General features: G+C 38.5%; 1 protein-coding gene across 1 annotated transcript in view; it reads left to right on the forward strand.

Annotated features, from left to right (window-relative positions):
• The window catches only part of LOC105010645 (cGMP-dependent protein kinase 1), a 58,548-nt gene that overhangs the window by 34,763 nt on the left and 10,623 nt on the right, over positions 1–13,162 (forward strand). Inside the window, 5 exon segments of the mRNA XM_034292939.1 lie at positions 483–546; positions 1,610–1,687; positions 5,757–5,851; positions 11,340–11,405; positions 12,702–12,776. Of these exon segments, the coding sequence (XP_034148830.1) occupies positions 483–546; positions 1,610–1,687; positions 5,757–5,851; positions 11,340–11,405; positions 12,702–12,776 (378 nt within the window).

Genomic DNA, 13,162 nt, shown 5'->3' on the forward strand with positions numbered 1-13,162 from the left:
TTTAATCTAAACAAATCTTTAATGATAAACTTGGATTAGCAAACACTACGTACCTTTGGAACACAGGACTGATGGTTACTTATAATGGGCCTTTGTACGTCTGTGTAAACATTCCATAAAAGATTAATTTACATCATTAACAATATCTACACTGTATTTCTGATCAATTTAGTATTATTGTAATGGACAGAAAATTTGCTTTTCTTTCAAAAACAAGAAAGTTACGAAGAGTCCCCAAACTTTTGAACGGTAGTGTGTCTACTGAATATAGTATGTTTACGGTTATGTATTATGTTAATGGTTATGTTTAATTTCTAAGTCTGGTAATAGGTCAACGTTATTTAAAGTGAGCGAGAAAATCCATTCTTTTTTTTTTTATTGTCTAGCTGCTGATGTTATGAAATGTTATGTTCAATGAACAGAATTAGCGGAATCTGGATCTCTATTCCTACACTGACTTTCTACTGATTTTCTACTTTCAGTGTTCCAACATTCCACGACCTTCCAGAGGAGATTCTAAGCAAGCTAGCAGATGTCCTTGAGGAGGTAAGCAATGAATTAGCATTGATTTAATGGCTACAACAACAAAATTAATTGGCAAAAAAATAAAAATTATAAACCTTATCATAATCTCCTCCTAAATTTACTTTAGTTATAATTTAATTGGGTTTTTCAGGAATATCATCCCTTAAAAATCTACTTAAAAATCTTCTTAGTCCTTTGTCCTAATTCGAGGACTCACCTCTTCAGCTCATCCCATAGATTTTCAGTGAGGTTTAGGTCAGGGGACTGGGATGGCCATTGCAAATCTTGATTCTGTGGTATGTGAGGCATTTTTGTGTGGATATTGAGAATGCTTTAGATCATTTCTGCTGGAACATACAACAATGAGCCAGTTTTAGCCTCTTGGCAGAAGCAGTCAGATTTTTGCTCTTAATCTCCTGATACCGGATACAGTTCATGATGCCCGCCCGCCAACATCACATATCCACCACCACATTTTGAAGTGGGAAGTAGGTTTGTTTCTGGCAGGTTGGCATAGAGGTCTCATCTTATTATAGTTTTTGAGACTTGGTGACTCCAAGGTTCCATCAACTTCTGCAATTTTCCATTTGTGTGAAAGACAAATACACTGGGGTCTTCTTCCAGGCAGGTTCATCACAGCTCCACTTCATCTAAATGTCATTATTTCTGTGATAGTGTAGATTATATTTTCAGGTGTATAGCAGTTTATCTTTTTTTGCCATTGCTTTATGTCTGGAGCTGAACAACATTTTGTCTTATTTCATATGGGTATCCCCTGACCTTCCCCTCACTAATAGATGAGTAAGAGAATTTAGCATGTGTATCACCTCAAATGTATACCCCAGTGCTACATGAAGTCACAGATGACCACTTATGACACTGATGAACTTGTGAGGAAAAAATATATATCTCTGTGTGCATGTCCACATGTATATGTTAATGTGTGTCCATTCAAAGGCACAATGTTATCAGGTGTCAGTAGAAACTTTTAACTGTTGCTTTAGGGGCCACTAAACTACTAAAGGGTGTTTATGTCTCTCTGGGTCACTAATCTTCCTGTTTCTACTGTCCTGTCTGGTTGCAGACACACTATGAAGATGGAGAGTACATTGTGAGACAGGGAGCCACCGGAGACACCTTCTTCATCATCAGTAAGGGAATGGTGAGACCATCGAACTCATTACATTGATCATTATCATCATTATTGGCATCCTCATTGTTGTCGTTGTCATTATTCTTATGATAATTTTAAAAGAAATACATTTATAGTCATTTATCATAATTCACTTATCATAATTTATCATAATTAAAATACAAATCAGACACCATCATATTGATCAAGAAGTCAGGGTGTTATTGGGGACTCTGGTGCAGTGCTGAAAGCAGTCAGAAAAGGTGTTAGAGATCCTGGGGTCAGTTTCTGACCTGGTCAGTGAGCCAAATAATGTCAAAATCTCACTCATTTATGTTAACAAGATGAATCCTTCTTAACTAGTGGAATAAGCATCTTTCTCATACCTCTATCTTTCCTGGTGCCTCTCCCTTTCTTTCATATTCTCCCCTGACATTTCTCTTTCTTTCACATATCTCTTTCCTGGCAACATTCTTTTTTTTAGTCTCTCCTGGAACCGCTCTGATTTTCAGTGTTGGCATGGGGGAAAGAATCTATAGGAAGTGAAAAAGAATGTCTCTCTGTCTTCATTTTCCAATTGTCACTGTTAGTCAGATTTAGTCAGAGGAGTTTATGTATTTGTGGTGAAAAAGGTCAAAACTGAATAGAACTGGAGGAAGGAATGAAGGATGAATGAAAATAGAAGCCTTAATTAAGCCAAAATACCTTATATATCTTTACTTAATGATCTCAGTTGCTTAGTTTTCAGTTCGCTGACTTACAGTAAATATTTCATGTTTGGTTCACAAAGACCCCAGTATGTCAGAAGAACAGGTGGTGAGAGGTTTATTGATATCTGTCGGCAACTTCTACAAAACATGGTGGTGGTTCTGTGATGGTTTGGGCGTGCATTTCTGCCACTGGTGAAGAGTAGGGGTATTGAACTTTTACCCTACGATGTCCCGAACCTTATGGTTTTCTGTTCTACCTTATCATTACTTGTACCCACCTGGTGTCTCAGGTCTAGACCAGTCTGTTATTTGGGGGTTGCAGTTAACAACGTAGCCTTGAGATACAAAGTTGAATATATTGGGATTAAGATGGCCGAGAAATATAAACAGATATACATTTTATGTCATCATGGTTTGCCTTTCATAAAAAGGGGTTGTATAGTACAATAAACAAACAGATATGCTAGGGTATGTATTCAACATATTCAGAAAACAGAACCGAACCAAAGAGACAGAATAAATAATTTGAAAAGCATGCAAAAACACAGTAGATGAGCACTCTCCTCCCTTCCCAAACCAGCTTCCCAACACATGGGGACTGCTTACAAAATTGGCTGTTAGATTAACTCAGTCATTGTATACATTTCAAATCCAAGGTAATGGACTACAGAGCCAAAACAACAGTGGGTCAATGTTTTTGGACTTCACTGTACACTGTACATGTATTTGAATTGCTGACAGAGTTAAGGCGGGCTAAAAGGTCACACAGAAAGCAAAGGCACCAGCAGAACATGAACTGGTCCAAACTTTCACAGCAACAGATGGGGCAAAACAGCATTATTTCAGCGCCACATAGACAATCCTCATGCAACTTGGGTACAGTACTTACTTTCACTGTCTCTCTCACTCCAAGATATCTATCCAAGGCCTGCAGCATTATCAAGTACCCCAACCATAGCCACAGACTTTTTATCCACTTACAGATAATGTCTTAATCGGAGCTTGAGATCCCTTACCAACAGGCTTCTATTTGAAAAACATTAGGCTGCTCAACAATTGAACTACTGATTGACTGCACAAACACATTTTAAGAATGTGAAATGTCAGAATAATAGTAGAGAGAATGATTGATTTCAGCTTCTATTTCTTTCCTCACATTCACAATGGGTTAGAAGTTTACATACACTCAAATTAATATTTGGTAGCATTGCCTTTAAATTGTTGGGTCAAACGATTTGAGAAGCCTTCCACAAGCTTCCCACAATATTGTGTGAATTTTGGCCCATTCCTCCTGACAGAACTGAGTTAGGCTCGCACATGCTTTTATAGTTCTGCCCACACATTTTCCCTAGAATTGAGGTCAGGCTTTGTGATGGCCACTTTGTGATGGCTTTTGTGGCAAAAAGCCATTTTGCCACAACACTGGAAGTAGGCTTGGGGTCATTGTCAATTTGGAAGACCCATTTGCGACTAAGCTTTAACTTCCTGAGTGATGTCTTGAGATGTTGTTTCAATATATCCACATACGTTTCCTTCCTCACGATGCCATCTATTTTGTAAAGTGCACCAGTCCCTCCTGCAGCAATGCACCCCCACAACATGATGCTGCCACCCCTATGCTTCACGGTTGGGAGGTTGTTCTTCGGCTTGCAAGCCTTTCCCTTTTTCCTCCAAACATAATGATGGTCATTATGGCTAAACAGTTACATTTTTGTTTCATCAGACCAGCGGACATTTCTACAAAGAGTAGAATCTTTGTCCCCATATGCAGTTGCAAACCGTATAATGGCTTTTTTTATGGTGGTTTGGAGCAGTGGCTTCTTCCTTACTGAGCGGCCTTTCAGGTTATGTTGAAATAGGACTTAGATATACTACTGTGGATATAGATACGTATGTATTCCCAATGTCCTTTACTGTTGTTTTGAGATTGATTTGCACTTTTCGCACCAAAGTAAGTTAATCTCTAGGAGACAGAAAGTATCTCCTTCCTGAGCGGTGTGACAGCCGTGTGGTCCCATGGATATTTATACTGTACATGAGTACTATTGTTTGTAGAGATTAACTTAGTGTATGTAAACTTCTGACCGACTGGAATTGTAATATAGTGAATTATAAGTGAATTAATCTGTGTGTAAACAATTGATGGAAAAATTACTTGTGTCCTGCACAAAGTAGATGTCCCAACCGACATCTACTTTTTAAACAAAAAAATAGACAACAACTAGTGGTTGAATTAACACAATTAGTTCTACATTTTCCAATATCTAATGATTCTCTTTTCTGCTGGGACCCTGTTAAGATCAGATGCATGTTCAAGGTTGGATATGCTGCCAACAACTAATGATACTCCCCACTGAGTGTTGTTAAAATCTCATGGTTCCTCCTCTTCAAAAATCATAATTTAAGCCAGAGTTTGAGTTTTAAACCATCAAAGACTATATCCTCCGGACTGACCTAGGGTCTTTGGTGCAGTAACTGTATGTGGACTCAGAGGAAGCTTTTTAGCCCTGTTAATGTGGATTTTTATAGTCTGTCCAGCCTGGGGTATAATTAACCAAGCAAACAAACACTTTATGTAAAGGTTTCCTATTTTAGTTGCACAGGACAGGGAAAGCTTTCGAGGTTTAACTAATTAGATAACAGCTTGACATTCTAGCTGATGTTTTGTTTGGAATTCCCATTATAGTATAGCCTATCCTGGCTGTGGTGTAATTAGACCCAAGCAAACAAATTATTTTGTATTCTATATTTATATTGTAGGTCCTTGCTTAGTAATACTTGTCAGCGATGTATGGGTAGCACCTATAGTGAATTAGCCACATTAGTGAAATTCTAGTTTCGCCTTGAAAGTAAGTCCCCATGCTACTTGGATGTGTCAAGGAGAAATATGGCCAAGATCTAGCTTTTCAGGTTCATATCAGCTTGTATGTATTCCTCCATAACTAAAAGGTGACGTCTGTATTTATTTTATCCAGTGCTTTATCACAACTTCTTTGGGTTGGCAAGACTACACAACCACTGAACCAAAATAAACAGGTGAAAATCATCAGGAAGACACTGAATCCAGACATAAATACACCAACAATAAATTCATTTTTTGTTTCTTTTATAGGTTTGAAATCTTACAAATGGCTCCTTTAAAATAATTTCAATGGAAGCTAGTGGGTTTCCCCAGGCTCCTCTGCAACAGCCTTAGATGTTTATTGATGGAGCGATTAGTCAACATTACATTTAGAGTATTGTCCATTACAGAAGTGTTTATTTAGTACAGCACTTGGCTTACAATGATGGCTGTCAGTCTGTCCCATAGGTCCCTTCTCTCGGAATGTGTAATTGCTCACTACTTATCAATGTTAATTGGTACCCATATCCCCCACCCTTGTGTCCAGGTGAATGTGACCAGGGAAGACAAACCCAATGGGGATCCTGTTTACCTTCGCAGTATGGGAAAGGGAGACTGGTTTGGAGAGAAGGCACTGCAGGGGTAAGACAATGGATAACTCTTTACCCTAAACTTTTCATTCCTTTTCCTTTCTTTCACTCTTCCTCATCTTACTTAAGAGGGCGTTTTTTTTTTGGTCTGGGGCCCACAAACCATTAAAACTGTCCACAAATGTATTATATGAGACTTGTGATCTCACAGTGCTGTGTACTGTACTTACTTACTAGAATTGTCTGTCTGAACAGTAAACCTTTTTTGTTTGGAAGTAAATTCAAAGGTACCTAAATACATTGAAATGTAACAAAATCAAGTCAGTATTTTGCATGGCCTTGCTTACAATACAAACTGAAGATTTCCTTTTTGTGGACTGTTGTGTAATTTTTGTCATGTAGTCCTTTTCTTACATAATTCATAATTTGCCTTATTTTGTCTTATTTTGTCTTTGGCTGTTATTTGTTCTGTTCCCTGTCCAAGTGATCCCAAACAACTTAAATAATGTTGAGGTTGGTGCTCTGAAAGGGTCAATCTGCAGACTTGCATTCCAAGTAGGTCTTAATTATCTTTGCCAAGTGTTTGGGGTCATTACTGTGCTGAAGGACAAAGTTATAGAGGGCCATTTCTTGGACTTCTTAAGTTCATGTGTGCTTTTGTGTCTGATGACCCTGACAGATGCTGAGCAATCACTTTAGCGGATTTTCTTCTGTCCTTCAAGGAAGTGACCTTTAAGAATTTTTCATCAGACACAGACAGCATCTGTAATTTCTTTATGATATTTCTTATGGCCATCTCACAAGATATCAATGATCTGTTGGACAACTCAATAAATTCTTATTGAGCAAATAAATACATCCTGCCCAGATTAATATATTTTCTCAAATGGCCTAGTACTTTATACTGTATGTAGTCCTTCTGTACAAAGGACTCCAATGTCTGATGAAACATTGTATTCTAATTTGCCTTTTCTGGTCATTGAATAAAAAATAAACAATGTAGCTAGCACCATCTTGTGGTAACTGAATGGGGATACTATTCCCAAAATTAGCTATATTTCCTTTTGAAACAAACATATTAAAGTGTAAGCAATTATTACCTCAGAGATATTGAACCATTTGGGGTGAGATTCATCTAGATTAACAGTTCATTATCTTCATTATCTTATCATTATTATAATATTATGAAAAATATTAACATGAATAATAATAGTAGGAATACTACTACTACTAATAATAAATAATAATCATAAAATTAATAAATATTATATTACAGTGTTCTTGAGTTGTTAATCATATGGCAAATGCACTTTAGTAACAGGAGTAATGGATTAATACAGGAGTATGTTATATATAACAAAGATAGTCCAACATAAAAAAAAAAATGCTTTTGAGTTTTAGTCATGAAAAATTAACCTGTCTTCAATAGTCATACTAATGATTAATTTAGACTCTTCTCTACGTTTGATTATACAATGCAGTCCAACGGTATTTGGATGGTGACAAGTTTTGTTGTTTTAGCTGTGTTCTCCAGCACAGCAGATTAGAAATGATGCAATAACAAACAGGTTAATGTGTAGACTGTAAGTTTTAATTTCAGTGTATTCACATCCATGAACCTTGCAGGAATTACAGCTATTTTTATATATAGTCTCCTCATTTTATGGGACCAAAAGTAATTGAAAAGGAAACGCATGCTCAGCTGAATTCAGAATTGACTTGTCCTGTCAAGAGCAGTGTACTTTTTGGCCCCAACAAACTCCTCGGTTGCTTTAGCAGTATGTTTGGGGTCATTGACATGCTGCAAGGGGAAGTGTCGTCAAATGAGTTGAGGCATTTGGTTGTATCTGAGTAGATGCTTTGTGAACTTCAGAATTCATCTTACTGCTGCCATCAGCCGTTACACCGTCATTGAAGACAAGTGAACCGTCACTTTAGTAACTTGTTAACAAGTCTCATCAGTCTACAGTACCTTTTTCCAGAACTCTGCAGGGTCTTTTAGGTATTTATTTTTGTAAACAATGTGTAGTTTTGCACCTTGCAGTCCAGCATCTGTATTTCGGCTGTCAGTTTTCTTCGAATGGTAGTGGCTGACACATCTTCTCGTATCTCCTGGAGATTGTTCTTGATCTGTCCGAAGGTGTTTTTTTGGTTTGGTTTTTGGTAATCCACTGTATAGGTCATCCTTGGTCTAGCAGGTAATTTTCCAAACTAATCTGTGTTTTCTTTCTTGTTAACAGTTGATTTTGGCATGCCTAATGTTTTGGTCACATCTGATACATTGTTTCTGATTTATCTGATGGCCTGCTAGACTTGCCTTGATTCTTTGGTCTTTGTCTTGTCAGACTATTAATCGATTCCAAATTCCAAGTCTAGAATCAAGAGTAGATATTGATAGCTCTCTTATCTTATTAGTGGTAAAACCAATTGTCTGAATGCTTTTGGTACCCTTAAAATTGGGAGAATATTTACAGAACGTTTCTTCTGGAGTGAAACTGTCAGAATAATTTTCTGAAAGTTTTGTAGTTTATGTAGTAACTTTAAAGATTGTGTAGTTCAGCAAGTCCATTTATGATTTGCCATTTTTTTAACTATATCTACATTGAATGCAAAGAATTGGGATTTTTAGAAGAACATTCATTTTCATGTTAGCTTGTATTCCCCCTAAGGACATCTAAGAAGGGCATCTGTATTCATCCTCAGAACACTGTAGTGTCACAACTTACTAATGAGCGTGTCTTTGGCTCTGGGCATCTTGAGTAAAGCAGCCCACTCAATATTTGCTTTGATGGTCAGACATGACTCCCAAATTTTAAAATAGATCACACATTATTCAATGCATGCTTTATATCAGAGGGACTGCAATGTATGTTTTTAATCAGAAGTTAATGTTGTGTCAATTCACTGCCTTTGATCTTTAATTACAATAATTAGACAGCAATGTGACTGGATTGTATAGTGTGTGTGTGTTTGCGCATGTGTGTTGTCAAATCAAATTCAGATTTTTACATCCATCAACTACAACTGATGTAGCCCTCACAGAGAAGATTAGTTTCTTGCCATTTATGAATGATGCAGAGTTAATCATGAAAATAGAAAGTAGAACCACCAGGAATAAATACATAATACACTATAATCACAAGACGACAGTACAGACAGCATCAGTACCATAATGTTCAGGAGTATGTGTTAGTGTAGTAGATATTAAGGATGCAACAGTACAGTGGGCCAAATGTTGGTTACGTATCACGGCTTGTGGGTCACGGTAATGTACAGTTTCACTATGAAGGACATCGTGTTAGAAGTGTTTCCACTCGAGTAGCCGACAGTGGCAGAGCAAGGCTTGCAGGCTGTACTAGTCTTACCCTCGTCATCGTATTGAACACTGAATCCAATATGTTCCCACACAGTGGATTTGAAAGACGTCCGTGCCTCTTCAAAACTGCTTGTCTTCAGCTCGCTAGCGCTCGCCATTGCCACATTGGAGCATTGGAGAATATTCCTTTTTAGTGTGTGTAGTTTATTGTTATTGTTTGTAGCTGTGTTGGTCCAATAGTGTGCCAAGAGAGTTAAGGAGTCAAGGCAGATGTATGTGTACAGTACTTGCCAAACGATTGGACACACTTAACCCTTCAGGTGGTGCTGTACTGTATGTGTGCGTTGCATGCAGGTTGAAGTTATACTATCACTTCAAAATTAAGTAGACATTGTATCGTGCATTAATTTCATGACATTGGTGCATTAAAAACAAGGACATTGGTGCAGGTCTTTGGCTTCACCCAAGCCCGTATTTTCATAACCCCATTCCTGGGACATCATGCCACCATCCAATTACCAGTTAAATTTAAAAGCTCAACTAGAAATCAACACTGCCTGGCAGCTCTATGCTACTCTGCCCCCCCCCCCCCTCCCCCCCATTGTCCATACGATATGACTGCCCAAAAAATAGAGATCAGTTGTTAGACCCCAACCCCCACCACCCCAATAAAAAACCACGGAGGTCCCTTAAAAAGACTCAGGGTTATATAATAAGACTATTTCTATCCCAAGCTGGGATGTACTGTTGTAGGTGTCTTCATAAAAGGGATTTTGTGTAAATAATTAAATTGTTCCTTAACTTATGCGTCTGATTCGTGCCGGTGGCTGTTTTCTGTGTCTCTGGGTGGGTGTGTGCACTCACTAGCAAGAGTAAGGGTCTCTGCTCGCTTCATGAGGTACAACCCAAAATGTAACGCATAGGGATCTTTGTGTTTGGGGTTTTCTTTATTCCAAAATGAAACCCTGACATCATTAGAAGCATGTAGGTGTATTTGCCAAAACGTTGCTGACAACAGTCTCACAATGGCAGAGGAGCTTCCACTGGTAGTCACAATTCACATGAGCAGGTGTTGATAATGGCAAGTACTAGGATGTCCCACCCAGGGACTAAGTTCACTTAATACCCCTCTTCTCCCTTTTCAGCATCCATCCTTTACATGCCACCGTGTATGTGTTTGGAAAGTGGGTGGTGATGGGGGGGGGGGGGTTGGTATATGAGGAGGTTAGATGGGACGAGAAGGACTTGTCACCTCGTCCCATGTGAAACAGACTGCACAGAGGCGAATACATACGGGTCACTGCTTTCCTGCTTAGATGCTATTGTGTTCTAATCTTGACGTGTTCTCACAGATCTTCAGATATTTCAGTAAAGCTTAATTTCGTACTTGTTCAGTACTACGTTAGTTTTTGTGGATGTAGTGACAAGGCGTAAATGGTACCGTAATTCTGTCTTGAAACCACGGATCCTATCCTAAATCAAGAATTAGTTCCGGTGTCTTGGACAACGCCGCAATTTGCACGTATTAGCGACTTTCGAATTTTGGAAGGGGAGACTTGGCCCATGTACTTGCTGGTCCTGTTCAAAAATATGGTGGCGCTCTTTGTTTTCCGGTTCCCTTTTCAACTCTTAACACATATGGAACGAGATTGAGCATCTGAACAATTGCGTGACATTTGAGTTCTGGGCTAAAAAGATAAGTGTATGCTTGTCATAGGAAAACGGAATTTTCCTGAATGTGGAATGCTGTATACACCCATCCGGCTCCTGCACCTTCTCTGTGTCAACTTTGATTTGTTTAATTGTCTGTAGAAAGCTTGGTGGACTCGCCTGCTCAGCTTTAAATGTAGACAGTGTGTGTGTGTGTGAGGACAGGTTGTGCTAGGCTGAAGGGCTATGGAGTCCTGGGACGACTCAGACTCTGAGTGCGACTGGGGTGACAAGTCCCTGAATGAAGAGGATATTGATGATGTCACTGACAATACAGAGTAAAGCTAATCATACCAACTACAATTTATTATATTGCTAACTTCCAAGTATATTTAAAAACAAAGCAATACAATCCTATTAGAAAATGTTTTGATTTAAAAGCCTGATTGGAAAAATTGTGTTGAATGATTGATCAAAAATTAGTTTTAAGCACATATGTACTTGTTACTGTTTGTTCAGTGTTGTTGTATTCTTAATGTTTGTGGACAATTATCATATTTCCTTTTTGTTCCAGGGAGGACATCCGGACAGCAAATGTCATTGCTGCAGAAACGGTTACATGTCTGGTCATTGACAGAGAGTAAGTGCCTCCTGAGTGTCTCCTCTTGGTTTTGACATATTTTCTTGAATTTTACATGAGATAAGCCATTAAGCAGAAGTTTTTAAATTTTATCTAATCATGCATACATTGATTATATATTGTTTGCCCTGGGATTCAAACCCACAATTATGTCTTTGCAAGCACCATCAGTTACACCACTTTTCTTTAATGACATTCCTTCAAATTGAATTATGGTGGATCGACACGATAATGTAAGTTACATTATAAAAGGTCTCATTAAATCATAGTCTACCATTGTGCCAACGCTAGTGTCAGTCAGTATACCAGCTAGCTGTAATGTCAGAGCCGGGCTGGGTGGTATCAGGTTAGCCTTTGTTGTGAAGCTGACCTCTCATGGATGAACTTGTGGGAGAGGGTCTTACGGAGTGAGTCATCTAAATCAGAAAGGTGAGTATTATAGTCTGTCACTATGTCACATGGATGGCTAATACTCTCATCTCACACCCCACAGCCAGCCAGCTTTCTGTGCGGGTTGTGCCAAACTGGTTGGGATGGGATAGAAGTGTAGGGTAGCACACAAGCAAATATCCTTACAGGAAGAAAGCGAAGGGAGAGGGAGCGGAACCAAATATTCAGCATGGATTTGTGTGTGTTAGTCCGTGGTGGGTATCATTATATCAGGATTTTGGGAAGCGGATTTGGCTTTGACAGGCAGATTATCAGCTTGTCTTTCAGTTTTAAACATCAGTTGAAATGCATCTTTCAATTTCATTTTTATTTAAATATTTTATGGGCATTGGCATTGAGGGTATGTAGCATTACATTTTGCTAATAAAATTAACAGCACAGTGTGGTAAATGGTTTAGAGATTACAATAACTGTGTTACCTATAACTCACAAAATAGCTATGTTTTGGTATTTGTATTACCAGAATTTGGCTACCCACAATGCAATTATTCCCCTGTGACTGAAAAGGACCCTGGCTAATGTCAGTGGTGCATGGTGGGTTGTTCCAGAGATATGAAAGTTATTCTTTTTTTAAATGTAGGACATTTCTAGGCAACCAGATTGTGAGTACATCTAAGTTACTTTGTCTTTGCACTGCAATGCTATTTGGTGAGTAAAAACGCTCGTTACCTTTTGGTTTGTACTGTAAACTATTAAGGGCATAGAGCCAATTATCCGCAGTTGACATGTTTATTTAGAGACAACAGTGCATTATGAAATACCGAGATCTTACAGCTTATGGAATGCCGTTTAAGGAGGAGGTTGAAATCAGCGGTCTCAGAAACACTATCACTTCTTTTGTTCCAGCTCATTCAAGCACCTGATTGGAGGGTTAGAAGAGGTGTCCAATAAAGGCTGTGAAGATGCTGAGGCCAATGCTAGGTAGGTCCTTTGTTGTCTGTCTGTCTGTCTGTATATTTATCTGTATTATTTTTAAAGGGGTATATCAAAATCACATTTGTTTCCTTACCCAGTAAGATGTAACAAATCACTGTAGGCGTGTAGATGCTTGTTGCAGTGCAGTTAAAAACCTTAGTCCAATTTCCAGGGATATGCTCAGGTGAAAGGTTTTTCACGGGAAGAACAAAAAGTGGTCCTTCTTCTAGGACTGAACAAAACAAGCCTTCAAGATGTAACACAAAACTCCCACATAGGATAGGTAATAAAACAAAAAAATTAAATAGGTGTTGTACAATGTAATTCAGCACTTTATCAGCAACGCTGTCATGCTGAGTGCTCCACTTACACCCAACTCTCTCCCCTTTGAG

Source organism: Esox lucius, chromosome 6 (genome assembly GCF_011004845.1).
Source record: "Esox lucius isolate fEsoLuc1 chromosome 6, fEsoLuc1.pri, whole genome shotgun sequence".
Lineage (NCBI taxonomy): Eukaryota > Metazoa > Chordata > Actinopteri > Esociformes > Esocidae > Esox > Esox lucius.